Raw genomic sequence first — 24,652 nt, 5'->3', positions numbered from 1 at the left:
GGCAGCTCCTCTTTTCAAAAATAATAAATATTATTATTTATATTTAGGATTTAGGACTTTATATATTTATATACTAGTATTTAATAGATACATTAGGATTTAGGAATAAATCCAACAGAAAGAAAACAAGACTTAAGGACGAAATTATAAAATATTATTGGAATTCATCTGAAAACTTGTAAATTATAAGAGGTTTGTTAATAAGCTCAATAGTATCCAAATGCTAACACAAAACATATGCGCATAAAGTCAGTATGAATTAAATCAAATACAAATAGAGGTTTCCGAGGAACCTCATTCTAGAATTTACAGGGAAGAGGCCTAAATATAGCTAAGGTCTTTCTAAAATAGAACACATCTGAAAAGGACTTGCCCTAGCCAATAACGACAATGTACACAATGAAAACTCAAACCTTAGATCTCAAAAGGAAATAAAGATTTCTTACATAAGACCCAAAAGGGCTAACTACCAGAGAACTAATAAGAATGGTCATACTGAAATTAGGAAACTGTGTCCAGGGAGACTGGACACAGTCAAGTGGTTAGAGCACTTGCAGCTCTTGTAGAGGGCCTGGGTTCAATTCCCAGCACCCACTCCATGATTCACATTCATCTTTAACTCAAATTTCAAGGGATCTGAGTCATCTTCTGACCTCCAGGAGGTCTAGATGTATACGTGGTGTGCAGACATAACTGTAGCAAAACACTCATACATAAAGTAAAAATTTTTTAAAAAAGGAAATGTCTGCTAGGCGGTGGTGCACATACCTTTGATCCCAGCAATCAGAAGGCAGAAGCAGGTAGATCTCTGTGAGTTCAAGGCCAGTATGTTCTACAGAGTTAGGACTGCTAGCTAGGGATGTTACACAGAGAAACCATGTCTTGAAAAAAAAGGAAGGAAGGGAAGGAGGGAAGAAGGGAGGGAGGGAAGAAGGGAGGGAGGGAACAAGGGGGGAGGGAAGGGGAAAAAAGAAAGAAGAAAAGAAAATGTCCAAAAAACAGAGAAGATAGACACAATATCTTAAGAATTCTACAAATCAGTAAGAGCAAAAACCATGAAGGAACATTCTACAGGAAAAGAATCAGGAAAGATCAAGAAATACATGGAAAGAAAACTAGATGCAGAACACTATGACATAATTTTATACTAATGAATGGGTACCTTTTAAGAATTTCAACATAAGGGGTGGACCAATAAGCTCGCCAACACTGCTGTGGGCATGCAAACAGGCACTGACCCAGGGGAAAAAAAAAAAGTATCGTCTCATAAAACTGAAGACACTCATTATTGTGACTCCACCACCAAGCTGCATAGACTCTCGTGAGTACCAGGGGGCATGCAGGAGGCTATCCACAGCAGCAGCACTCTACAAGGGCCGGTCAGCAGGATGACACAGCTACAGTGCAACCTTCACTGCATGGGGGGTGGACAATGACAGGTGGACAGACACAGGGGCCCGGCTGCCTTTCTAAAGCTGTAGGAAGTGAAACCTGTAGAGGCGTAATTTACCCTTGACTGCATATACAGCAGCGTTTCTATAAAGCACAAAGCCAAGTGGTATGTTGCTGTTTAAGAAGAGATGACAAAACCAGTTTCTTTCAAATGTAAGAAGGAAACACAAAATCCCACTGGAGGTTGGGGTGCTCCGGAAGTTGTGCCCTCTTTGTAAGGAAGGGTTTTTGTTTGATTCTTTTGTGAGGTGCTGTTGCTTTTTTTGTTTTTTTTTTTTTTGGGTGTTTTGTTTGTTTTTTTGGTTGGTTGGTTGGTGGTTAGTTGATTTTTCAAGGCAGGGTTTCTCTATGTAACAGCCATGGCTGTCCTGGAACTCAGAGATCCCTGTCTCTGCCTCCCGTGCTGGGATTAAAGGCGTGCGCCACCACCGCCCGGCTGTAAGGAAATCTTTATTTCACAGTCCTATTAGACATTCCTGTGCAGTGAAACTGTATTGCTGAGCAAACAATTATTTTACCTTGTATTTTCTGTAAGAACCAACTGACAATTCATACAAAGCAACTGCAAATCATATATATTTATATATTTAAAGTCAAGAAAACTCCAGAGATGAGTCAATTTGCTGGTAAGTACTTGACAAGCACTGTGGGTAACTACACTTTGCCCTGTGAAGAATAATTCCCAGGGTCACTAGTGATCAGGATTAAGAATGAACAAGAAAATACTACACTGTTCTAATCTTTAAATAAACATAAAAAATTTTTAGTGATCCTTACTTCAAAAATATACATATTTGGGTGGCTGGGCATAATGAGCATGCCATTAATCCTAGCACTAAGGAGGCAGAGGCCAACCCAATCTACACAGCAAGTTCCAAGCTAGCGAGGGCTTTATAGTAAGGCCCTATCTCAAAATACACACACATACACACATGCACATTTAGGCACCGATTTAGAATGTATGGGTGTATGTACATGTTCGTGAGTCTGTGTGTGTCTGTCTTGGGGGAGGAGGAAGTGCTGGGGACTGATCCCAGGGACTGATGATAAGCTAAACACAAACTCTAACAATAGTTACACACACACACACACACACACACACCGGTGCCTAGGACTTATAGACAATAAAACAGAAACAGAAAGCCTTTGCCTGAGAAATTTTACTATCCTAAAAAAAGAAACTTGGCATTATGGGTCCTGAAAAAAAAATAAGCTTCTTAAAGGAAACAAGTTTCCAGCTAGCTTCAGCTCTTTCCTTGTTCTGAGAGCAAAGAACAGCAGAACAAACAAAGAGGAGATGTCTTCAGCTTTGAGAAAGTCATTTTGTGGCCTGTCTCCAAAGCTTAATGAATGCCGCTCTTTCTCTCTTCCAAAGCCAGGGTCTGGACATATTTAATTGTCGAATTTAACCCTGTGCTTCACTGTCAGGTTGAGAAAGAAGACTTGTGATTCACCAAGACAAGGGAAGACCATCAGATGCCTCCTGCTTCACAAGCCAAGCCCTGAGTGAGCTCTAAACCACTGACCCAACAGCTCAATCGCAGCTCCTGTCCCCAGTGCAGGCTGGAAAAACAAGATCAACAACACATTCCAGACACATTGAACAGATTCTCAATGAAGACGGTATGCCCAAGTGACCAATGAGTGACACAAGAAGCTGTTTTTTCACACTTGTAGAGTGTGGGTAAGGATGTATGGGGAAGGGGATCTCCTTCCAGAAGAAGCTGGGACAGTAAAGTCCAGAAGACCACACACAGGATGTTCTGAGCAAAGGGACAGTAAAGGCTTCTTGGCAAATAAAGAAAATCAGACCAGAAAACAGAACTTAAAGATGTCAATTCAAAGAGGTCACAATCTTTTAGAAAGAGCAACCAGGCTAAAAGCAACCTACTGGTGAGAGCATTTACAGTCATCCGTGAGAAAGGGGACTTACGGGTTCCTAGAAACACTGACTTACTAAAAAGTTTTAATGGCGAGAAAGAAAGGGAACAAGAAGCTATGATGGGAAGAACAGGGAATGGAGTACACAGAAATCACAAAATCGGCTTCTGAGAATAAAAACAGAACCTATTCCCAACTCAAAAACTATCTCAAATCAATACGGCCAGGTTCCTAGCAAAACTACACAGGGCTTTAGAGATGAAACTTCCTCTTTGTAAAAACAAAACAAAACAAACACTAATATAGAGCTTGTACAGGGGGCAGACTGCTTGCCTACCATACATAAAGCTTAGAGTTTGAGCCCCAGCAACACATAAAACCTGCAATCCCACACCTGGGATTACACACTTGGGAGATCGAGGCAAGAGGATCAGGAGTTCAACATCATCCTCAGATACATAGAGAGCTCCAGACTGAAGCCAGACTGGGTTACATGAAATTCTTTCTCAAAAAAATAAAAAATAAATAAAAACACCTGGGTGGGAGTGGAGTATTATGTCTTTAATCCCAGTACTCAGGAGGGAGAGGCAGGCGAACCTCTGTGAGTTTGAGGCCAACCTGGTCTACAGAGCAAGTTCCAGGACAGTCAGGACTGTTATACAACACAAAGAAATCCTAGGAAGGGCAGGAGAGATGGCTCAGAGGTTAAGAGCACTGACTGCTCTTCCAAAGGTCCTGAATTCAATTCCCAGCAACCACATGGTGGCTCACAGCCATCTATACTGAGATCTGGTGCCCTCTTCTGGCATGCAAACATACATGGAAGTAATGTTGTATACATAATAAATAAATAAATCTTTAAAAAAAAAGATCCAGGAAAAGCAAATAAATAAAACAAATCATTAAAAAACAACCAATACAACATCAAAAAAAAAAAAAAGATCTGGTCGGATAGAAATAAAAATATTTCTTCTAAAGTATATAATTTTTATATTTAGTAATTCATCTATCCATATGACAAATAAATCTATTAAAATTTGTCCTTTCATTTGGGCATAGTGGCACACATCTTTAATCCCAGTCCTTAGAGGCAGAGGACAACAGATCTCTGAATTCAGAGCCATCCTAGTGCACACAGCACAGTCAGTTCTAGGCTAGCCAGGGCTGCATATTGATATTCTGTTTAAAAGAAAGAAAGAAAAGAGAAGAGAAAAGAAAAGGAACAAAGGATAAATTCATCCTTTCAAATTATCCGTTTGGCTTTTATTTATGCTATAAACATTTTACTTCCATGTATGTACATGTGCCAGGTACCTTGAGGTCAGAGAGGGCATTGGATCCCCTGAAACTACAGTTTGGTTGCTAGTCACCATATAGATGGTAACAATTGAACCCAGGTCCTCTATAAGACCAACAGTGCTCTTAACTGCTGAGCCATCTCTCCAGCCCTGCAAAAGTGTGCATTAAAGAACTTTATCCATTTGCTTAGATAATTTATCAATTGCTGGTTTTGTGTTAAACTTTTATGCATCAATAACTATAAAAATGGTACACCACACAGCTAACATATGTGTAATCAAATGTGGTATGTAGCCATGACTCTTTAGCTGTGACTCTAAATTTTAAAAAGTTCGGAAGCACAGATGTTTTGTTGAACAGCAAAATACATCCTTGTGTGAGACTTTCCCAGTCTTTAATCACCTTATTTTATGTGAATACACTTTTCAAGCAAAACATTAGTTATTGTATATACAATATATACATATATATACATATATATATGTATATATATACACCCATTTTACTAAATTTGCAGATTTCATGTGTTCCTAACTCTAAGATTCCAGAAATAAGACTGTATGGTCATGTGACCAACAAATTATTTAATGAATAGTGTTTTGTCACCTTAGGAATCTTGTTTCCAAAACACATCTGGATTTTAAAACAGCCCTGATTCATCTGTCATTGCTGAAGGTAAACAGGATCCGAACTGTTGGCTAAATCAAGGCTTGTCCTGTGGAGGTATTCTGCCATGATGTGGACAGAAACACTCCACAAGACGTGTCTGCCATGGCCAGCCTATCAGTTCAGGTGCACACCAGCCTAGAAAGAGCTCAGCAGCCATCAGGAGCTAGGAGAGTGAAGAGTGGAAACATCACATGAGAAGGTGCATCTTCAGCAGAAACACTGAGACAGAGGGTCTCCTGCGAGGCTATGTCTTCTATCTATGACCGGGACGCTGCACCCACGACATCTCAACGACAGGGAAGCCTAAGAAGACCTGGAAAAAGCAATACCAACCAATGTGCAAGCATGGCCGGGGAAATGTGACAAGGCCCCACACTCAGATGCAGAACTGCAGACAACTAATGGCTGCAGAGAGAGGGGGAATCAACCTCCAGGGACAAGCCCATGAACGGGTTATACAATTCCAGCGGACTGTCCTAAACATGTACATGTAACACTGAGGGGGTCAGCAGGCTGTATTTATAAAGTGTGTGTATAAAATAATTAAAGAATAAGAGACTGTGAATTTGAGAGGGGGTGGGAGGAAGAGTGGGAAAGGGGAAAACTCATATAGAAATTCTCAAAAATAAATAAATAACAAGCTTTAAATTTAAAAAAAGAAAGTGAACTCTGCAAAGGCGGGGAGGGGGGAAGGATGTACGCCTTCCTTAGGGGGCTCTCCGAGATCTAGGGTTGTCAGGGCTCTCTGAGAACATGCTGGCTGCTGTCTCCTAACAGGATGAGCTCTGAAGAAGCCTCCGCGAGACTACAACATAGGGGGAGGGGAGCTTCAGCACAGGAGCTGGCAAGTCCAGCTCTAGGGGAAACACTGGCATGCAGAGCTGTCTGCCAAAATCTGCTCTCATTCCCCTTGTCATAACAGTGCAAATGACGTGTGCCACATTCAGGTCTTAGTCTTAACATTTGGACACACATTCCTTAACAGTGTGGACCTATTAGGAAGAGAGAAGCGCCTAGCCCTCAAAACCAACCATACGGAAGATAGCACCCTAAGGAATGGTAGATTATTACCATAAAAAGCTCCCATGTCCCAGATGGCCTTGCAGACCAGACCAGAGCTACCCTGAGGCCCTGAACCACTTACCACAGTCCTACCACATGAAAGAAAAACAAATATCAGTGTTTTTGCAAACGACTTCATTGTTGGGGATCTCTGGGACAGAGGCTTGGTGTCTACCCAACAGCACTAGGCTAACGAGGAAGCTACTCCGTCCCATTCCAGACGTCCAAAGTCAACCCTATCTAAAGGCAAACTCCACCTGGGAAAATGGCTGCTTCTTATACTCTCCAGCATTCTGTGGTCATAGTCCTCCAGAAGAATCCATAGAACTCATTCATTCATTCTACAAGCTTTTTCTGAGCGCTGACCACCAGACAAAAGATATTACACTATATATATACAGCAGACACAAAGTCAATGGAGGATACGGTTAGTGAGCCTTTCCTGGGCCAAGTCCTCTACACGGTACCTTTAACCAGGAATTTAAGCTCAGACCTTCTCGGCCTTGTCCCCATGATTTCGCAGGACCTTTTGCATAGAAGGCTTTCTAAATATTTGTTAGAGGGACTAAGAAATCACTGGGTATAAAGTTAGCTTCAGTGAATTCACGTAGTGGGAGCATACGGGCAACCAACCGTACAGCACCCCTTATCTCACAGGACCCAAACGTTCCCACAAAACTGAGTCAGGTGAACTGTGGACAGGGCATAACACAATGACAAACACTCAGACTGGCCGGAAGAGTAAGAAACCAGCGGTCTTCCTGGAGGGGCTGGAAGTCCACTTGAGAGTCAGGAAGGAGAGTGCCTCTGCGGTGTGCACGTGCTCACTGCGCCTGAAGTGCAGAGCAGAGACAGGCACGCCACCTGGCCCTGCACCTTCCATCAGTCAGGCCCGACGCAGCTCTCCTGCGCATCTGCATCACCCCCACGTGCTTAATGTGAACTCTAATGAGCACAGACTCCCCTTTCTGTAGCTTCCTGATTTAATTCCACTGTTAATAGAAAGATAGCATTTAAATGGCTACTTCTGACAGATCTTCTATCACAGGATAAAAGAATCTCAATACTGGTAGGAATCATAAGGGTCCCAGATAGCTGTTCTGGGACGTCATTTGTCTGATATCTCTGTAGGTAGCAGGAGTTTCTGTCTTTCTCATGGCATTTTCTGTCTGTCACAGAAGGTCCCAGGATTAGGGTTAGGGCTCAGGATCCATTGATATGCATGTTCTTTCACTAGACCACATGCTTTCTTTCTTTTTCTCTTCGGTTCCTTGAGATATATAGTCTAGCTATGTAAATCAGGCTGCCCTGGAACTCTAAATCCTCCCGCTAGGATTACAGCCATGCCACACCATTACATCTCCTGGGTTTCCACCTGTCCTGTATAGTTTTTACCTCCAATTCCTCCAGCAATGCTCAAAGCCATCTTCTAACCTGCCCATCACCTCTGGCCTCCTGTAGAGTCCCCACCACTCACTCATCCTGCACACAGCTTTCCTGTTGGTCCAGTCAGGACAAACTGCAGCCTCTGAGATCCACAGTCACCCCATGGCCAGAGCTACCTCCCTGCTTGAAAGCCAACAATGCTACATTCTTTTTCCTTTTTTTCTTCACCTTCATTTCTATCTAATTTATTAAGACTTAATGTTCTCAATGCATAAGTAAAATGGGACAAGAGCTACATTCAACATTCCACTTGCTAAGTTTCAGGATGCCATGTCTGAAGCTGTCAAATGTTCCCCTGCGGATGTCTGAAGCCTAGAATCATGAATGGCCTTTCCGGTCCTGTCTTTAGCTTCTCTGACAACGTTACTGGGCTTCCTTGAGACTTCCTGTTTGATTAACGACACACTTGGGTGTTCAAGCTCCATGTGTCCATTATTCCCCATAAAAGGGACTGAGGAAGTAACCAGCCAGCTAAACACAAAATGATGTATGAACAGAAACAGCCACATATGAGCAGGAGGCCAAAGAGACAGTGGGGATCCAGGCAGTCTGTGAATTTCAAAAACAAGGACTATTTAGTCAGGCATGGCTAACAAGCTGCTGACTGAGGCACTGGAGGCCCATTTCATAACCGAAGATCACTAGAGCCATGGATGAATCTGCTTCTAGTTACTTCAAGCCACATCCTCAACACCACCCCCACCCACAGTCTGCCCAAGGGACCAAGCCTGCTTCTCGGTCTCCTTTCTCTCGCAGAAAAGCCAATACCAACTAAAAGGCTTCCAAAAACTTTAACATCCATTTTATTTCCCAATCTAAAAAGCAGGCCCTCATGTCATTCCGTAAGGCAGCTACGATGAAGTAACAACAGGAGTACAGATACAGATACAGATTCAAGACAAGTCCACATTCTCCAGACATCTGGAAGGTTTGTCGGTTTCCAGAGTCAGTCATCTCGTCACAGTCTGCATCCACCACTGCCGCCTGGGCCAGGACATCCATCCCAGCTTTACAAGGGAGGCAACCTAAAACCAAAAACTTCTCAGAGCGATTCCCAAGTCCACCAGAGGTCAACGCAGACTTATTCCTTGGCATGTGGTAAAAACATTAACAACAGTAATAAACAGGCTTGAGTTCTAAAGCAATCCTAATAAAGTAAACAAATTTTATCACAGCTGCATTACAGATGTTTCCACAAACTTTCATAGTCTGTAAAATTCTAAGAATCTGTAGTCTCTAGTGAATTTTCTATTGCATGCGTTTATCTACAATACTCACTATAGATTCCAAGCCTGTGTAAAACTGCTCTACAAAGTCAGTGCAGTCTCCTGAATATAGCATTTTTTCCCACGAAGGCATCTAATGTATATGATCACTCCCCATCCCATAATCTTCATTCTTGGACCCCACCTTCTTCCCACGTTCAAAATGAACATTGCAAGGAAAATTCCAGGATGCTTACTTGCATGAGATTATGATCTGGCACTTAAAAGAAAAAATCATCTGGGCATGAGGGTGCACAACTTTAATCCCAGCACTCAGGAGGCGGAGGCCAGCCTGTCTACATAGTGAATTTTGGGCTAGCCAAGACTACATAGTGAGACCCTGTCTCAAAACAAACAAACGAACGAACAAACAAACAAACAAGCTGAGGGGCTGATGAGATATAAGGCAGGCTAAGAATACTTGCTGCTGCTTCAGGGGACCCAGGTTTAGTGACTAGCACCTCTCTCAGGCATCTTCCTGTCTATGACAGGGGACTCTGCACTCCCTTCTACCCCAACCCCTGAAGGCACAGGCACACAAGTGAGCAGCACAGTCACTAGTCCTATCGTCAGACTATTTGATGCAATGAGTAGCGGTGACTGAGGACACACCTCCACAGATTACTACAAGCTGAGGCAACTACACCCACATTAACTTTCTAAATTTTTAGTTACTGGATGTGTGCCTCTCTCCGTGATGTACTGGTGGGTGCACACATCATGATGTGGATGTGTGTCTGTCTGCAGGCCGGAGAACAACTGCGCAGTCAGTTCTCTCCTCCCACCACTACTCAAGTTCCAAGACTCAGACTCGGGTCCCCAGGCTTGTACAGTAAGTGAGCCATCTTCCCAGCCCCAATTTCTTCAATAAGAGATTACAATAGCATAAATTAGAATCCTTTGCCTAAACTTTTTTTGAGGGTTTTGTTGTTGTTTGTTTGTTATTCAAGACAGAGTTTCTTTGTATACCTATTTCCTATCCTAGAACTCACTCTGTAGACCATGCTGTCCTCAAACTAAAGATCCACCTGCCTCTGCCTCCCAAGTACTGGGATTAAAGGTGTATGCCACCTCTGCCCAGTTGCCTGAACATTTTTCTAAGAGTTTAAGGTTTCCTGAGGACTTCCTGTCACTGTTTGAATCTTGTGCTCCTAATGTTGCTAAAGATGACTCAGAATCTGTGATCCTCCTGCCTCTACTTCCAGGTGACTGGACTACAGTCATATTTAGAAATTACCTATATTCCTCACGAACTCTGTAACTTCATTATTGCTATTCTAGTTAGCCATTATCTTGACCCATTTTCTGTTTCTGCTGTGTAAGAATTCTCAAACTGGGTAATTTAAAATAAAGAGAAATGGTTCTGGAGACTGAGACCTCCCAAAGCCTGCTGGTACCTACCTGGTAAGGATCTTCTCTGTGGATTGTAACATAGTGGAAGCATCAAGCAGCAAGAGCATAAATAAGATAGGAAGAGCCAAACTCACTTTCACAATAAACCTACTACTACGCCAAAGACAGGAGACCATTTATGGCAGCTCTTCATAAACTAACCGCCTCCCTTTCAACACTGGTAGACTGGGTAAACACATTTAAACCACAACAACCGCATATTCTGAATGTGCTCACGTTCTAGAAACTAAGGTTCTAAATGTTGTAGGTGAATGCCACAAAATTTAAATTCCCTATCAATCAACTAATTCTTACATTGCCAAGGTGCTATTGCTTATTCCTAAGATGGTCACAGATTTTGGAAATATGCAGGCAGACTATTCCTGCCTTTAATTACAACGTGAGCTGAAGGCAGGGAAAATATTACTTCCTGGTCCTTACAACTCATCTGGTGTCGTCCCTAGGCCCTTTCTAAGCTCTTCTCTTGGAAAAACTAGGGCATTTTCATTCTCTTAGAAAGAAATTGATAGAATACCCCCTGAGAATATGTTCATGCTTCTATATTAACAACTGGGGGGGGGCCAGGGGCGAGGGCTTTAAATTCACCACTCACCCCTGTTCCATGCAGCATGGAGTGCCATCATCCCAGCAGAAAAGGAAGCTGATCAAACCCTTTCAAGGGCATCGGAGCTCCTCCTGTGGTGGCACAGCCACGTTCACCACCCAAGTGCGAAGACAAGAATGAAATCGGTCTGAAAGGGAAGCAGAAAGGACAAGGGGCAGAGACAGAAGGACAGAAACCCATCAGCCAGCTCATGGAAAACTCTAGTTAGAAGTATTTGGGACTGGGTTGGGTTGGCATTTGCTTGTTGGTTTGTTGGTTTGTTTGTTTTAATCTTAAATTCTAGAAGTGGAAGTGAACTATACAACAACAACCACTGCAAACACTAGTCCTAAAGGGAAATTGTGACACCCTTCTCAGAAATAAGAGCCAAAACAAAACAACAGTAACCTTTCAGTGAACCTTGAGTGCAGTGATGCTCTCAAAAGATTAGAAAGAAGGGGGGTTGACTGCTTGGCAAATTTGCATATACAGAAATCAAGGTGAATGGCATGCTCTGGAGACTGAAAGAGGGTCACGGGGACAAAGGAAACTTCCTGGGGTGCAGCAGCTATCTCTCTATCAACCAATTAAAAAGTGCATTAGATCTGCTGGCAAACTTGAGTGCCAGACACACAAAGCCACCGAGGAAGGGTCAGAATTTACTGGGAGCAGAGGAGAAACAGAATAGAATTGGAGATCAGCCAGGCCGCCTTCAGGCCTTGTCTTCAGTGATGTCAGATAAAGGGAACAGGTGAACCCAACTCAGCAACCAGAAAAGAGTTGTGGCCAGGTAGGAAGTAGATAAAGTGGCATTCCCCTGCATAATGAAAGTTTACTGACCACCCTTCAGAATAGCAGAGGGCAGACGTTCCCTTTCCTATCAGTGGACATTGACAAAAGCCAGGGCCTCATTCTCAAATTCAATAAATTCCTTCGACATTCCAAGTGCCATAAGACTAAATAATATACAACTAAAGTTCTCCGAACCTAACAGTTGCCCCTTTCAGAGAGTCTCCTTCACAAATAGGTACAAAGCCCTCCTTTTTTTTTTTAACAAAAAAATCCAAATCCAGACTTTTTCAAGCAAAATCAGAGATACCAGGCTTAGCTCTCCGATGCGAAATACTTAGTCCTTTGCCCAATTTAAGGTCTCTACAGTCCACTGCCTCTCGTGCGCCAAGTCTGCTCTCAGGAGGCCGAGTGACAAGGGCATAAAGCAAAGCAGTCAGCTCAGAAGTCCACCAACACCCACCTGTGTGACCACAGAAAAACCACGAATCTTCTGGTTCTTCAGAGACCTAGCACAGGCTTCAATACGCTACCTTCTGCCCTTGCTCTTAGCCAGAACGACTGAGAAACAGTCCTCTGCCTGCTGTTAGCCAGTTTCCACAGAGACCGTGCCCGTTACCCCAGGAAAGGCGAGCAATGCCTTCACAGTTACCTGATTATTCTTAGAGCTTGTTCAAATAATTCAGCCTTCCTGGAAAGTCCTTCATTCATACCCACTAGTTTTTTTCAAGACCCAGGAAGCTTCCCCTGGCTGACTTCCCCTCTCCTCTTAAGGTGCTCCACAGGCACTCCCTAGCACTTTCTAAACGTTCCACTGAATCATTTTTCGCATGGATGACTGTTTTTGTCTTACCCCCTCAAGCACATTACAAATTCCCTCAGTGTCTTCAGTATCCATTACACATTACAATACCCTTAAATAAATTTTTTCTTCCTGGCTGCCATTTAAATAATGTCTTTGTCCAACAAATAGAAACCCAATGCAACAAGCTCAGTCATTTTGAGTGGGGAAAACTCTTCACGTAACTAGAAATATGTCCCAAAGCGCCACCAGTTCCTCCAAGAAAGCCACACAATTCAAGCTTGGATTTACTACATCTAACAGACTCCATGACAAGTCACACCCTAGTAAAGATTAAAGGAAAGAAGATGAAGTCTTCACAGCAGAGAATATTCGGGAATCAGAAAGTCCATTATTTAAAAAGAAGTAATTAAATAAATCCTTGACATTGCGGCCAACACAGACATCACACATACATCCTTAAAGTCTCTAAACCTGGGTCAACAACCTGAAACTTACAATTTTACATCACCTGGGGCATCAACCAAATCACAGCCTACTTTAAATGAGGAGAACCAAGAGATCCCCTCACACCCTGTACACACCCTGTGCTCTGCCTCCGATGCCTGCCCTCAGAGCAGCAACCTGGGAACCTCAACTGACAGAGGCAACTTGAATCAGCTGGCTCCTTTGTTCCCTCAACAGAAATTGATTGTCACTATTAATGCCAGCAACTTCCAGATGAAGAAAAAGAAATATCTCTTGGTTCTCCCAAATCCTGTGCTTGCCTACTTAAGCCAGACTAATTCCACGAACAAATCACCTATATACTATGTGTTAGCATTAGTTAAAAGCACACCTGTAATCTCAGCAGCTGGAAAGTAGGGGCAGGAAGACAGCTTCAAAGTCAAAGTCAGGCTAAGCAGCACAGCTACATATTGTGTTTGAGGCTAGCCTGGGCTAGCAAGATCCTGTTCTCTAGAAGGAAGGAGAGGATGGGGGGAGGAAGAAACATGGAGAAGACCTATTCTGAAAATTAAATTTTTCACCAATTTTTCAAAACAAGAAGATGTGATAAAAATCCAAGAAATGAAACAATAATTCAGTGTTGCCCTGAGTCCAGCAGGGAGGCGCTCCACAGCTGGAAAGCAGAATAAAAGGAGGAACTGAGGGACTGGACTCCCTGGAGCTTCAGAAGAAAACAAAGCACATCCCTAGTTCACCTCCCAGCTCAACCAGAGGTGTTCCTCCCACAAGAGATCTGAGTGTGCATTGTCCAAGAAAGAGATAGTGGCTTTATTCCATTTCATGAATATGTAGCTGCAGAGGGCACCAGACTGACTGGGCCCAGTTATTTTCGGCTGGCCTCTGGAAGACAGCACAGGAAGAAATGCAGATGGACTCCAATGAGCTTTCTGGGGGCCTCTCGATTTTAAGAACCAGCATCTAACTTTATCATCTTACGAGAAAAAGAGCCTGCAAATCCCAGAAGGGCCTGCTGACAAATCTCAGGGCGAGCCACCAAGACAGGGCGACAGCACACGGGTGCACGGCCATCTTGAAACCCTACGCTGAAATTGACCATTTAAGACAAGACAGGCTCATCCCTTATTTTTAAGTCTCGGGAATTTTGAGCAGTGAAAACAAACAAACAGCTCCGCTCTGAACTTTGACACTTCTCCCTAAAACCCAGAGAATGGCGGCAGAACTGCCAATTAAGTGCAGCTGGAGATGAGAGGCAAGCAAGGCTAGGTTTCAGTCTACCCCTGCTAACTCTAAGCAGGTGCTAGTTTGAGCCCACCTGCCCACCTACACCCTGCTCTGCGCCTAGAGCTGTTCGCGATCACCCCAACAGCCCAGACTGCTCACCTTCCAAATAATCTCAAACCAATCCATACATGTAAAGCAAGCGAGACAGCAGTACCCCTTTTCCCTTCGATGATCTGATAACCCTCCACAGGGAGCTTTTTCAACAGCAGACAGGTGCATGCATATGTTTAGCTAAAACTTGTTTATGACCATTTCTTAAAAAAGAAGAAAGTTAACAATACAATTTCAAAACTATACATTTACGTGTGAAAATTTATGAATAGTTTTCTCATACACATTTATATAGACTGGGGCCTGGGGAGATGGCTCAGCAGTTAAGAGCACTTGCTGCCCTTCCAGGAGCCAGGTACGGTTCCCAGAACCCAGCCCACAGCCCTTAACTGTTTGTAACTCCAGGTCCAGGGCATCCAATGCCATCTTCTGTCCTTCAGAGGTACATACAGACTGTGAGATGCACATGTGCAAGCAAAACACTCCTACACATAAAATAGAAATCCTGCTGACTTCAAGTCATGTCTTAGTTTTTCTTATTTAAAAAAAAAAAAAAAAAAAAAAAAAAGACAGATGGAAGTAGGTACAGTAGTTCTACAGTTCCTGAAGTGGAGAGGCAGAGGCAAGATTGCTCCAAGACACAAGCCAGCCTAGACTACAGGCCAGCCTGGGCGACAAAGTGAGAGCCTGCCTCAAAAAGCAAGATAAAATAAAATGACGTAGGCTTTTCAATCCTGTATCACTTCAATACCTTAGTACTTTCAAAGTTATAGAAATAAAATTACTATGTGCCACAGTTCATCTCAGATACAACACTGACACACGCCTTGGGAAAGTAGAGATGGCATTGATAAAAACACACAGGAGCTCAACGGTGCTGCTCTGAAGAATGTAAATTAATGTGCAGTTCTCTAGGGCATGCGTGATTCAGCCCGTCATTTATTCACTCCACCAACAGCTACTGAACATGCTACCAGACTCACTGCTGAAACACTGAAGACCCACGAGCTCCAGTCTCCATGCAAATGGTCAAGTGGACCTCTCTGTCCTTGCATTGATCAACCAAGACTTATTGTAACATAAACAGAGATCACCAAAACTGTGCAGTAGGGCCAGACAGTAAATGCTTCAACTTCTATAAGCAGGAACATATAGTCTGTCCCAGTTATTCAGCTCTGCCTCTGTAGCAATAAGAACAGTCATAAACAATGTTATTAAATGAGCTTAACTTTGTTCCAATAAAGTTTGGTGTATACTATGATTTGAATCTCATGTAGTTTTCAAGTCACAAAACATTATTATTCCTTTGATCATTTTTTATAGCCAATTTAAAAAGTATAAGTTACTCACAGCTCCTACAAAACTAGATGGCTGGTCTGAGACAGACTTGGGTCAGAGGGCTGTGGTTTTCTTACCCCAAATCTAAGGACACAGATTTCTTCATCTAGACCGCAGATAGGCAGGAGGCCGGGGCTAGGCCCCAGGACTCACTGTCCATCAGAGGTTTTCATGGTGCTCAGGCACAGCGAGCAATCAACAAGGTTAATTGTACTTAACTAAATGATGACTAAGTACCAGACCTCCTTCAAAGACTTTCCTAAGCCGGGCGATGGTGGCGCACGCCTTTAATCCCAGCACTCGGGAGGCAGAGGCAGGCGGATCTCTGTGAGTTCGAGACCAGCCTGGTCTATAAGAGTTAGTTCCAGGACAGGCTCCAAAACCACAGAGAAACCCTGTCTCGAAAAACCAAAAAAAAAAAAAAAAAAAAAAAAAAAAAAGACTTTCCTATTATCTGAGAGAAGAGGCACACACCTGTGATCTCAACCCCATCAGAGGCTGAGGCAGGAAGAGAGCCTAAGGCCAGACATTTCAGGACAGCCTGAGCAACATCACCAGACCCTTCCTCAAACTAAAACAAAACAAAATCACAAACCTTTCAATGTGGCCTAGAGGCAGAAAGGACAAGTAAAGAAAGAGATAGTGGCATATGATGACAGAGACTGCCCGGGCGGGCGGTGTGAGAGAAAGCACAGCCCAGGCCAGGAAGTGGGGACAGACATGGGGCGACGGAGAAACCTGGAAGGACTCTGCCTGCCTGAGTGGCTGACAGCTGGGAGAAGTGTTCCAAACCGAAGCCAGCCCTGTGTACAGAAGCGATAAAAGATAAACCTGGTTATTGAAAATGTCCAGAGCCTATAGCACCTGGCCCAACAGGACAAAGGCTTTGGACATCTTACTAGAAAACTTGAGGAGCCACTAAGGAACTTTTCACTAAGAAATTATAGATAAGATACATGTCTTTAGATCAACTGGTCTTTCTGAAATATGGAGACTCCAATCCTGACCGTTCCCCACTCCTGGTGGGCTGACTGGGGAGTTTACAGTGAGGAATAGCTGATGAGTATTTAGGAAACGCCAGACTTTAACTGATGAACATTTAGTAGACACCAGACTTTGGATTTTGACTTGATCTTTCCCTCTTAACCAATCCTGGGAGGGAACCTCAACTCCACTCAACCACAAGCGTTAACAACTACTCTCAGGGCACTCGTGCTAGGGACGATGCCCAGGAAGCTAGCTGCACCAGACGCACCTTCACGTTATGATGGCTTCATTAAGGGCATAACCCCACTGGAAACTGAGAGACATCTGTAGAAGGAGCAAAATGGGAGACTGAAACAAATTTGTCAAGATGTGGCACTAGTGTGATGAAATTCAACGAGGGGCCACACTGGTTCTCTTTAGCTGGACAAGATGGCAACAAGTAAATTTAAACATAGCTCCATCCAGTCATCCCATATTAATTGTATCCAGGTCACTGGATCCAAAGAAAGAGCTAACCTAAAACTGAACTTTAAATTTCCAAGTAGCAAACAAAGATTTGAGACTAAGAGATGTTCCTTCGCGGACGGTAAGTATAAGAATTTGGAAATGTAAGTTAAAAAGGAACAAAGACCTAAGGAAAATCAAGGAAGAAAACCAAAGGAGTCTGGTGTCTCCAAGTCATTCTGCATGTGAGCTTTTATTCAAAAGAATAATCCAGACATTTTTAAGATATTTGCTAGAGAAACTATTAATTCATTCACTAAGGCGTCCAAGACTTAGCTGCAGCAGGATTTCCAGGATTGCACCTACAGGAGCCTGTGGGTGCCTTCACGGAGCTACAAGACATTACCCACTGGCAAGCTGGAGGCTTTATAAACGGTGAGTTATTATAAGGACCCTCCTGCTATCAAATGGTAAAAGCACTACAAGTTTAAACTCCACTGAGAAGAGTATCAGCTCTTAGGGCAGGGCCCTCAATCTTCCACACCTTTCTATCAAGCACTATGGTATGCGTTTCTTAGGTATTTTAAAAATGTTTGTGGGATATCTGGCAGTAATCTGAGAATGTATGCACACAGAGAGGGGGTACATGGTAAAAAGCATACCCAACTTCCTAAAAGGATTTAGAACTGAAATAACCCAGCATTACTCCTCCCACACCAACATGGCCAAGGATAAACTGACAGAGAGGGATGCCTCAGAGGTCTAACTTTTCCTCTCATGTGTACATTTTCTTCTGGGTGCCTTAGAAAAATGGAAGAAGGAATTTGCAGAGAAAGCAATGAAGTGTAGAACAGGGAAATAGCCAACAGCAACTTTTATAAAACCGCTCAACTACTGGCCATTAAAGAACAGCTCCTTGGCGTCTCAAGTTGGAACCTGCAAATGTAAATCAGGCCTTTGTGAGACAAGCTAAAATAGTGTCCCCTCAGGGTGCACAAATACCACAGTGAAGTCACCAGCCGAGCTACTCCCTGACACAGGCAGAGCCCAGATTACAAAGGTTTTCCCGAGAGAAACGGAAAATTTGCTGTTTGTTTCATGTTAGGGGAGGGCCAAGTCACCTATGGGTTGATTCTGATTTATACACAAAGACATTTCATACAGATTAAAGAGCGTCCTATAAAAGCTCATGAAATGCCTGGGAATTGGGTGCAATGCTAACTTTGGAAGCTCCATAAACTTTGACAGGGTTGCTCTTGTAAACAGTTTCTCAACCTAATTGTTTTAGGAATGAGAAAAGCTACCTTTTTGCAAGATCAAAACCCTGTCTGCCAAGTTTCCATTCACAATAATTATCGAATTAACTAAAGGGGCCCTTTAAGAAAAACCCAATCCTCAGCTACAGAACTGCTTTCAACAGGTCCCTGGGTATTGCTACAAACTCACTCACAACTTTATCATCAGACGTAAAAGCTACACTTTTAAACAGCAGCTAAGAAATCTATACAGAGTACTCAGCAAAGATCTGTAAGCGGAAAGCAAAACAGAACTTTTTGGGATCGGGTGCCTGACTAAGACTTCCCTCCACAACACACAGAAAATACAAAGCGACTTCAACTCTTCGTGGCCAAAGATGCGCTGTGCCCTGAACCCTATGTCACTGTAATGGAAGTTAAGTAATGGCAGCTGTCAGAATTCATACTGGTTTTCCTCCATTTTTACATAAAGTGATACATGATCTAATTTGTAACTGTCAAATGTTAAAATACGATTCGGCCTCCCCCTAAAAGGTACCAGTTAAAACGATCATACAGTCTGGTATATGAACATTTCTGAAGGGTTACATAAAAACCTGTCATCGGTGGTCTCCCAGCTGGGGAGCTTAGCAACTAAGGACACACTGGCTTGTTGCTATATGTCTTACTTGAATTATATCTCATCATGCTTCATTTTCATACGAAAAAAGGTGACTCATGATCTTCGCCAAAACGTGCATACTGCACGCCTCTTAAGTGTGCTCTGACTTCATAAATTGTAAGGCAGGGTCTCACTATGTAGCTGTGGCTGGTTTGGAACTTGTGATGTATGCCAGGCTGGCCTTGAACGTCAGCCTCCCCGAATGCTCCAACACACCTAGCCCTAGACTTGATTTAAGTTTTGCGGTGAGTAAAGTGCAACATCAAAAGGAAGCCAGCAAAACGGCGGCTGGGCCTCCTCTTTCACACCGCTCCCTTGGGTTTCACAGGCTCTGGAGGGGCAAGGCACAATATGCATCACTTGTTTAAGGGTATGTGAAATTTGAACTGGAGGGGAGATTTAATGGATGCACAGAACAGTCATGGTACTTGACTCCATGGGAAATAATTAGTTAGCTACAGCCCACAGAGTAACTGGAGTCAAGGAATGAATACGTTGACTATCAAAACACTCTGATGGCCAGGCCTGGCCGACTTTCCCGAAATTGTTGAGCACAGCATCCATGCATGCATATATACCCGGTCATTAAAAAAAAAAAAAAAAAAAAAAAAAAGATGGGACAGAAACCAGAAAGATCAACCCCATGCCACATAAAGCTCTCCCTTCCCCACCTCCTCCTCCACACACATTTCCTCCAGGACCTCATGCCCAATCCAAGAACAAGTACAGTGAGTTCAGTCAAGACTTCATACACTATCCAACTAAAATGTGTAAAGCACGTGTTTACAATAACTAGACTGCTATGAAAATATTGTAAATATTTTTCTTAAGAGTAAACCCACTGGGCATGGTTGTTCACACCTTTAATCCCAACAGTCAGGAGGCAGAGGCAGGCAGATCTCCATGAGTTTGAGGCCAGCCTGATCTACAAGGCAAATTTCAGGAAAGCTAGACTAAGACCCTGTCTTATGAATGCCATTTAGCAACCAACAGAAGACTTTTTCAGCAAAATCAAGTCCAAGCATATAGAAAATGCCCGAATGAGGTGAAAGCGCCCTTTGACCTTGTTAGTAACGTGGCCCAAAATAAGATCTCTGGCTCCCAACAGCAGCCACCTAACCTGTTACTCTCTAACCCTAGCACACTGTCACAGCAGCAGAGAACTGGCCAGGGAGTAGTCTACCCCTCTGCAATCACCTGAAACAGACCTCCGCTCCTTGGCCTAGAGCAGGAGGAAGGCCAAGACTGACGTCCATTGTTCAGAACTTTTCAACTGCATCTCAGGCACTTGGGGGACATCAAGGTCTTTTCATTGGGTTTTTTTTTTTTTTTCATTCTGAAAATGGATTAAGCAAGACTTCAAGGGAATTCAGAATTGAACACAAAAAAAAATTAAGTAAAAGGTTAAAAATAACTGAACATAAATTGCAAAACACATTTTGGGCAACTGAACAACTTTCAAGTGCCTTAAAAGAGTCTCACGAGACCGTGGGCACCCCGGAGGGTCTCCCACTGTCTGGAGAAAGGCACCTGTCCCAAGACTCTACTTCTACACTTCTGTACCGTTCCAAGACTTTAAAATAACCCAACTCGTTTGTTCAGTCAGTTACTGAAAAGCAAAGGTCTCACAGTTTCATTTTATGAACTTGTTTTCAAAATGTTCCATCTGCCCGGTGAGTCATCCACAAATAAAAAGGTGTTTACTACAAAGGCACTAAATAGTGCTTTTCTAAAACTTATCCCACACATGGTAACTGACACTTTTCAAGGCACCTTCTGTTAAGTCACAATCCTTCTCTGAAACCCTGAATGTTTGGTGTGCTGGAGAGCAATGGAAAGAAAACCATGATCAAAGAATCCTTTGCCAACAAAATGTCCCTTTCAAATATCCCAGATATTATTAGCTCTATAGAACTGCCCTGCGTGCTTTGGACAGGCTTGGGGCAATCTGCTCTCTTTGGAAGTGCTCTAGTCCCAGCCACTGGTAAAATCATGTGCTCCAAATGCACTGGGAATGGAAGCTCTACACATCCATAATCCGTTTCCCACACTTACATTATTACACTGTTGAACACGACAACGGAATTTTCTATTTGCTTGTATGTCTCAAAAACGAAGAAAAACTTTCCTAGATCAAGCAGGAACTTTGATCCATCCCAATCATCGGCCTTTCTCATCCATGCTTGTGCTGTGAAGTTTCCCACTATACACCCCTTTCCTGAATTCTAAAATGATGCATGTTTCCACACTTGCTTGGATCAAAGCAACAGGGAAGACTGCGAGGAGAGCTTTTTACACCGGAACAAAACTGCCCGGCAATTACAGTGAGTGTCTTCATTACCTTTTTGTTTTCTCTCCACCAGGATTAGCAGTGAAATAGCTCTTAATTAAGGCTGAACAGCTCTAAAGAACAGCAACTTAAAAGTGAACTTCTACTTTAATTACACATAGGCAATACCGACAGTAAAGACGTTTGTGTCCTCAAATTCCCTTATCAGAGCTAAGAGCAATCACTCTCAGCCCCTGAGAGAGACAGCTAAACATTTTAAAGACAAGTGTTTAAAGTAGACCTTCAAGACTCTAAGGCAAGCATGAGACGTGATGATCCTGCCAGGGGCTTCATTAGCGCTTCAAGGGGAAAAGGGGAGTGGGGGGTGTTGGTCCAAAATCCTGACTGTTGAAATAGAAAATAATCAGCGGAATAAGAACTCGGTTGGGTTAAAAAGAGTAAGAAAACAGAGATGCTAGAGTGAGACATGGTGGCCTTCACCGGATGTTCAAAGCGAGATGAATTTGAGAAGTTGGAGAAAGGAATTTCTGTGTGGCCCACGCTGGAGAGCAGACCATCAGCACGCGGCTGGACAGGCCCCTCGGGCCAGACCAGCGGCTCGATGGAGGCAGCCCCGGAGCTGGGCCGTGAACGAGAAGTAGTGGGGAACAGGGCTGTCACCGCTTACCCAGGTGCAGCGTGAGATTGATGGAGTTGGGGTACTGCACCCCGGCCAGCATGGTCTGGCTTTGCCACCAGGTGGTGTCGGCCTGGTTGTTGTAGTCGGTCAGGAAGGCTGCCCCGTGCTGCAGGTGGAGTTGGCCGGCGTCGCACAGGTGACAGGACTTGGTGACTCCGGTCACCCCAGTCTGCACGCAGTACTCCTCGGGCGGAGTCCCACACGTGTTGGTAGCCACCACGGTCACATTGAAGGCGGCATTAACAAACTCCGGCATGCAGCGCTGCGGCCGGCCGCCCTCATCCGCGCACTCGTCCATGGCCGCCCGGACACAGCCCGCCGCAGCCGCCAACACAGCGAGCAGCGGCCACAGCCGTCCCCGGGGCCGCAGGGCCACTTCGGCCCGCCCGCCGCCCGTCATCCCACCACGCTCGGGCCCTCGGCGAAAGCTGGGGTGCCCCGAGGCTGCTCCTCCGCTGCAGGCCGAGGCCGGGCTGTGGACCGGGCTGCCGGCCGAGAACCGGGCGCAGAGCCGATGGGTGGGCGTCCTAGGCGAAGACCGCGCTGCCTCCGCTGCCTCCCGGTGTGCAGCTCGCACTGTGCGCCGACCCCCGACTTCCGAGCGCGCACCCGAGAGCGCGCCCCAGGAGGAAGGAGCAGGGGGTGGGGTCTGCCGGGTGGGGTGGGATCTGGCGGAGGAGAAAACCCAAGACCGGCCTCCTCGGCAGCTCACGCGGGTCGGGAGCGGCTCCCCGCCCTAAGCGTCCTCCCCTGCGACTCCCGGTGGCGGCAGGGGCAACCACTGGCGCTCCGGCCCTGGAGGGCGGTGGGCCCGAGAAGGGAGGTGGGCGGGGCGGGAGCAAGAGGGCGGGGCGCGCGAGGTGGGCGGGGCGAGGGAGCAGGAGGGCGGGGCGCGAGATGGAAGAGGAGAGGGGCAAGAAGGAGGGCTTCTGGATGGGCGTGACTAGAGGTGGGCTGGGCGAGGGTATAAGAGGGAGGGAGGGAGGGAGGCCCAAGGTGGGCGGGGAGGGAGCGTGAGTGAAGGAAGGAGGGCGGGGCGTGGGGTGTGGGGCGCGGGGCGTTGCATGCTGGGAGGGCAGGGGCCTCGGTGGAGATCCCGCACCCTTCTGGAATCCTTACCCTGGTTCTTCGTCCTAAGAGGATCTTTTGCCCTGGAGGATATCGGAGACTAAGAGGAGATTCTTAAAGGGCGACGCGGGTGGGTGAGGTGGCTCCGAATCTGTCTTTTGACTTCACGATGACTTGGACCGTGGTCCAACCAGGTGTCAGTCCTTACGGTATAGCCCAGCCACTGCCCGGCGCTGGGGCCTGAAGGACCTCGCAACCGTACGGCGGCCTGCGTGACCTCGGTCTCGCCACAGTCCCTGGGATGCCTCCTGAAGCACCGGACAAGCGCTTAACCCCGCTGAGAAGACACATCCCGGAGTATCCAAGGGGCTGGGTCCAATCTCAGCTTCCGAGTCAATTTCGTGATTTCCTTGCTCTAAATTAAAGTGTAACTGTCATTTACCCTGGCAAGGAAGGAAGTGTGAAGGCTGGGAATGGAATGACATTCTCCCCCTGGATATGCAGACTCGCTTTGAAATTCTTCCACTGTGTTTGTGTTTCCCAGTTTGCCTTTAAAAGACTCGACATTATCTGGATTCTGACATCTTCCTTTTCGGACCTGCTGAGTCACGGAATATTGTCAGTGCCAGAATGACTCAGTTGGCAGAGCCAGAGCCAAAAGATCATGAGTTTTAGTCCCACATCAGAACTACCTACAGGTCTGATGGAACAAGCAGACAGGGAAGGGAGGTTGCAGTAAAAATGTCCAAACTGAGATCCGGGTGTGGCAGCACACTGCTGTAATTTCAACCCAAGATGCAAACAGACCCATAAAGCCAGCACTCCAGACACATTTTAAAAAACTTTCTAACTTAATAATACGGTGATAACAATAAATACGATTTTGGCTTCAGGAGTCTTTTTAAGATAGGGATATTGATATCTGTAAGATGACTCAGCGGGTAAGGCACCTGTCACCAAGTCTGACGACCCGAGTTCAATCCCCAGGGACCACACATACCTACATCCACAACCACACCATGGCACTCGTGTGCCCACATATTTAAACACACACAGCTATATAAACAAATGTATTTTTTTTTTAAAGATAGGAGTAGTCGGCATATGAAACAATGAAATAAGTAAATGATAGGTCCTGATAGTTAGGGTCAGTGTTAGGGCCACGAGTCCTAATGAAGAGGGCCTTAAGGATAATGGACTACAGTGATGGGTAGGGATTACTGTTCAGGGAACTTGTAATACTGAGCCTACTGGGAATGCATCCGCCTGCCTTTTGATGAGATGGTAGAGATTATGTGTGCTAAAGGTATCTAACTCTTTACCCCTTGGAACTCTTTGCATAAAAAAAATGGGAGCTATAATAACATTTTAGAAGGTTGAAACAAAACCAGTCTATCCCTGGAGGGAATGAGGTTTCTGCTTATTAAATACGCCAAATAAATTGGCGTATATCTTTTTCATTGTTCTC

The 24,652-nt window shown here is 44.7% G+C and overlaps 1 protein-coding gene across 1 annotated transcript in view; it reads right to left on the bottom strand.

The window, feature by feature from the left end:
- Lamc1 (laminin subunit gamma 1) overlaps positions 1-22,915 on the bottom strand; it is a 123,161-nt gene extending 100,246 nt beyond the window's left edge. The window contains exon 1 of the mRNA XM_057769666.1: positions 22,105-22,915. Coding sequence (XP_057625649.1) covers positions 22,105-22,516 — 412 coding nt within the window. The 5' untranslated portion in view covers positions 22,517-22,915. The remainder of the gene's footprint in view (positions 1-22,104) is intronic.
- Positions 22,916-24,652: the final 1,737 nt, after the last annotated feature.

The sequence above is a fragment of the Chionomys nivalis genome, chromosome 5 (genome assembly GCF_950005125.1).
Source record: "Chionomys nivalis chromosome 5, mChiNiv1.1, whole genome shotgun sequence".
NCBI lineage: Eukaryota > Metazoa > Chordata > Mammalia > Rodentia > Cricetidae > Chionomys > Chionomys nivalis.
This window is presented reverse-complemented; position numbering and strand designations above follow the sequence as displayed.